Source organism: Psammomys obesus, unplaced genomic scaffold, assembly GCF_907164565.1.
Source record: "Psammomys obesus unplaced genomic scaffold, mPsaObe1.curated_primary_1811, whole genome shotgun sequence".
NCBI classification, from domain to species: domain Eukaryota; kingdom Metazoa; phylum Chordata; class Mammalia; order Rodentia; family Muridae; genus Psammomys; species Psammomys obesus.
Window position 1 is genome coordinate 32,481,584 of NW_026596046.1, and position 4,535 is coordinate 32,486,118.

The 4,535-nt window shown below is 39.8% G+C and overlaps 1 protein-coding gene across 3 annotated transcripts in view; it reads left to right on the forward strand.

The window, feature by feature from the left end:
- The window catches only part of Rsf1 (remodeling and spacing factor 1), a 128,562-nt gene that overhangs the window by 116,711 nt on the left and 7,316 nt on the right, over window positions 1-4,535 (forward strand). For all 3 annotated transcript variants that reach the window (XM_055623301.1, XM_055623298.1, XM_055623299.1), the window contains exon 15: window positions 1,172-1,360. In XM_055623301.1, the coding sequence (XP_055479276.1) occupies window positions 1,172-1,360 (189 nt within the window). The remainder of the gene's footprint in view (window positions 1-1,171; window positions 1,361-4,535) is intronic.

Genomic DNA, 4,535 nt, shown 5'->3' on the forward strand with positions numbered 1-4,535 from the left:
ATCTACCTTGTCCCCTCTCCCAACCATATTGTATGTAGTTTGCTTTATTTTTTAAGTCCATCAAATGCAATCAGTGCACATGGGTCTAGAGCCATCCATTGGCACACATGTGGCCACACCCTTACCAAAAAACTGACTTACTCTCCTCCAGAGCCATCAGTACTTCCTCAGCCTCTCAGGTCATGAGCCCCTTCCTCCTGTATGGAGGGTTTACTGCCTTGATCTTGTGCAGAGATCCATCGCTCTGTGAGGTCACGAGTATAGCTATCCTTTCATGTCCAGAAAGTTTTGCTCTGGTCCTCCGCAACCTTTGGCTCCTTTTCTGATGTCCCATGAGCCTTGGGGGAAACATATATGATAGGGATGTCCTGGTAGTGACTAGGCACCCCATGCTTATTCTCTGCATGATGAGCAACTAGTTGTTCTCAATTGAATGTAATATGGAGTATTACAAAATAGAATTAACAATTTTCCCTGTTCTTTTGGCATTGCCTGGGATCAAGTGCTAGGAAGACGTTCTACCAGCTATCCTCCCTTTATCTCCTCTCTCCCTTCTCCTCCTGTCTTATTTCCATCCCCTTTTTTTTATCTTGAGAATTAACTGTTATTGGTAGACGTTGGTGGGGCTGGGTCTGTTCAGTTGATGCTTGCCTGGCATGCCTGCAGCCCTGTGTTTGATCCTCACTGCTGCATGGCAGTGGACACGTGTACCCGGCATTCAGAAAGTGGTGATGAAAGGGGCATAAGTTGAAGACCAGCCTGGGCTAGGGACCTTAGCTCAAAACAAAACAAAACAAAACACAGGTGTACGTTTGTGATCTTTGGCAGTTTTGTTTTTTTTTTTTTTTTTTTTTTTTGTTTTTTTTTTTTTTTTGAGACTGGGTAACTGTCCTGGTTGTCTTAAACTGACTCTGTAGATCAGGCTGGCCTTTAAATCACAGAGATCCACCTGCCTCTGCCTCCCGAGTGCTGGGATTAAAGGTGTGTGCCACTATCACCTGGCTCTGATTTTTATTTTAAAAGAAAATATGATTTATAAAATTTGTTCAACTAAAATTTTTACAAATAAACTCTAGTAACACTCTGTTTTTGTAGCCTAATCTAGGTAAACTCCTACCAGTGGATTTAAATTTTATAATTTTTTGTTCTCCTTTTTTTTTTTTTTTAACAGAAAGTGACTTTAGCGATGATTTTAGTGATGATTTTGTAGAAACCCGGCGAAGGCGATCAAGAAGGAATCAGAAAAGACAAATCAACTACAAAGAAGATTCAGAAAGTGATGGTTCCCAAAAAAGTTTACGGCGTGGTAAAGAAATCAGGCGAGTTCACAAGCGCAGGCTTTCGAGCTCAGAGAGTGAAGGTAAGTGACATCCTGTGTGTGGAAGTAGGGCAAGGCCACAATGGACATTGTATAAAAAGAAAATTGATTCAGCCTTGTTGTTTTTAAACTCATAAATCACTAGATCATTGAGATGAATCTTGGTGTTTTTATCCTGTATATTAATTATAATTGAAGTAAATGACTCCATAGGATACTGATTTTTAAAGGTTCCATTGTATTAAATTCTTAATACAATGTGATTTACTCTGTTCCTTTTTGTTGTTTTACTTTGAAATGACCTCTTACGCACTGAGTGGCTAAGCAATTTCAAACTAAATTATCTATTGTCCTTCTGTACTTTCACTGTGATCTGTTTTCTGTAATGGCTTGAGCTGTACTATACCAGAAGTGTAGGGAAAGCTTTAAAATATTCATTCATGGGTGCGAGAGAGAGTGATCAATGGTTAAGAGAACTTCCTGTTCTTTCAGAGGACCAACCTTCAGGTCCTAACCCCCACTTGAGGCAGCACACAACCATGCACAGCTCCATCTTCAGGGAGTCTGATGCCTTCTGATGTTTGCAGACACTAGCACACGTTGGCACAGACACACACACATACACATAAAAATAAGGTAAATCTTGAGCTGGGTGGTATTGGCACATGCTTTTGATCCCAGCATTCTGGAGGCAGAGGCAGGCAGATCTCTTGAGTTTGAGTCCAGCCTGGTCTACAGAGTGAGTTCCAGGACGGCCAAAGCTGTTACACGGAGAACCCTGTCTCAAAATACAAAACCAAAAAACTGATGTATCTTTAAAAATTTTTTAATAGGAATTTGATATCCCTGTTATCTTTGATATTCCAGGCTTCTCTAAGCTCATTTTAAAAGATGCTGAGTCTTCTCCCCTACCTTTTAAAAGGTGTAATCTATCATTGTTTATGATCTGCTTTGACTATCGCTTTTACGAATTAAACATGGAATAAATGTTTGAAAGTGCGAGAGCAGGAAAACGTGCATGTAGGGGTCTAAAGGCAAACTTTACCTTGTGTATCTTCAGATGTCATAGAGATTAAACTAAATCCATTAATCCAGCCATTAAATGTGACTATTTATTGAACTAGACCCTGGTGTAAGCAATAGGAATAGGACTTGAGGTAGGTGGAAAGGCTATAAAATAAATACTAGAATATAAGATACTAGATGAAGAAAGGGGATTAGAACAGTGGAATTTCCGATTTCTTTGTTGAGAAAGACAACACTTAGGGGCAAAGTTGGGAATTAGTGGTGGTGTATTTGCTGTGTATGCCTGAGGTTAGAGGTTTGCTTCCAAATACTCGTGCATGTGTGGGGTGTGTGTGCATGTGTGTCTGTGTGTGTGACATTTAAGATCTGAAAGAAATGTTAGGTAGGAGTTACATAGTTAACCTAAAGGAAGAGTGATAATGACATATGGAAGGGCAAAGTGAAAGCCTAAGCTAACTGTACCCAGCACATTCAGGGAACAGATGGAAGTTGAGGCTTATTAGAACTGAGTGTCTCAGAGAACGAGAGGTCAGCCAGCTGCAGTGCACGTGCTGGGATAAACAAACAATTTTGGAGATCATGTTTTATTGGAAGATGGCCATGTCTGTTTACATATTGCCATGGCTGCCTTCTTAAAAAAATGATTATTTCTGATAGAATATGGGGTCCCACCTGACCAGAAAAGATTAGTAATCTCAGATAAAGACCAGAGCTGTCTAGCTGGATTTCTGCAATGATGGGAATATTTTCCATTTTCGAGTTGATTAAGTCAAATCATTAAGTACCAACCTTATGTGCCTGTAGAACACTTGAAATGTAGCTGGCTTGAACATGGAACTAATTTAAAATAATCACATGACTAGTATTTATTAAGTGACTAGGTCATTGTATGGAGTATGGATTTACTTTGTGTGATATACTGGAAGTGTAACGAAGTAGTATCTCATGTGGGTTCTATTGGAGAGTATCTAAATTATCAAAAAATTGAAGAGGAGTACAGGACAGATGCTTGGAGGCCAGTAGTCCAGGGATGAGATGATGCTGGGTGGGACTAGGTCCATAGTTAAAAGAGTAAAAAGTTACCAAGTTTTTAAGATTTATTTTTATTTTGTATGTGAGTATGTGCACTATATGGATGCCTAGTTGTCTATGAACACCAATAGAGGGCATCAGATTTCTTAGAACTGAAATTATATGTGATCATCATTCATCTGAAATGGGTGCTAGGAACTGAGCCACTTCTCCAAATTTCTGAGGATAGGTTCTCTTGGTAGATCAGAAGCATTTACTGAACTGTTTCATGGGATATCAAGAACTAAGCAGCTCCAAGAACAAAATCGCTGCCAGGTGGTGGTGGCAACACGTGCCTTTATTTAATAGGAGGACTCAGGAGACAGAGGCAGGCGGATCTTTTGAGTTTGAGGCCAGAAAAGAAGGAAGGGTGGAAGGAAGGAAGGCAACAAAACTGCCGAGAAGCATTTAGGAGCTATTTTATTTACATTAAATGTAAGATGCCTCTTTTAAACATAAATCATGGACTAATCTGGAATTTAGCTTGCCTAAACAGGAGCCTCATCAGTTTGTAAATGCATGTGTAGCCACGAGACTGGGCAAGATGACTTACCAAGTGAACACAGATCATGATAAGACATTCACGCACTTCCAGAGGAATTTAATATCCTCAAAGATTGTATGGTGAATAGAGTGATCCCCAGTAATTTCCCCTTTTTTTGCTGTTTTGAGAAGGATTTCATATAACCCAGGCTGAGGCTGGCCTTGAACTTGGGAGCTTCTACACTTCCCAAGTATGGGATTATAGATGTATACTACCATGGCTTCCTGCAGTTTAATCTTTTCTTATTAATATGTTTATGTGACTCTCCATTTTTGGACTAAGAGAAAGAGTTTCCCAGGTTGTGGCCAACTTATCTTCACTTAATTCAAGAACCATCAGTCTCCCTCTTCTTTCACTCCTCCAAGAAACCTGCTTTTCCCCCAAATCAGAAGTAAACTACACAATATTTTGCTTAGTATTGTTACCTGTGGTGGTGGGGGTTAGATGCCTATCAATCCATTTCTTACAGAGCAATGTTTTTCTAAGAGCAGAGCATGGGTGGATATGGGAGAGAAAGAGTACTTGAATGTGCTTATGGTTAACTGTGCCAACAGCTTAAATGTTTGTTTATTCTAG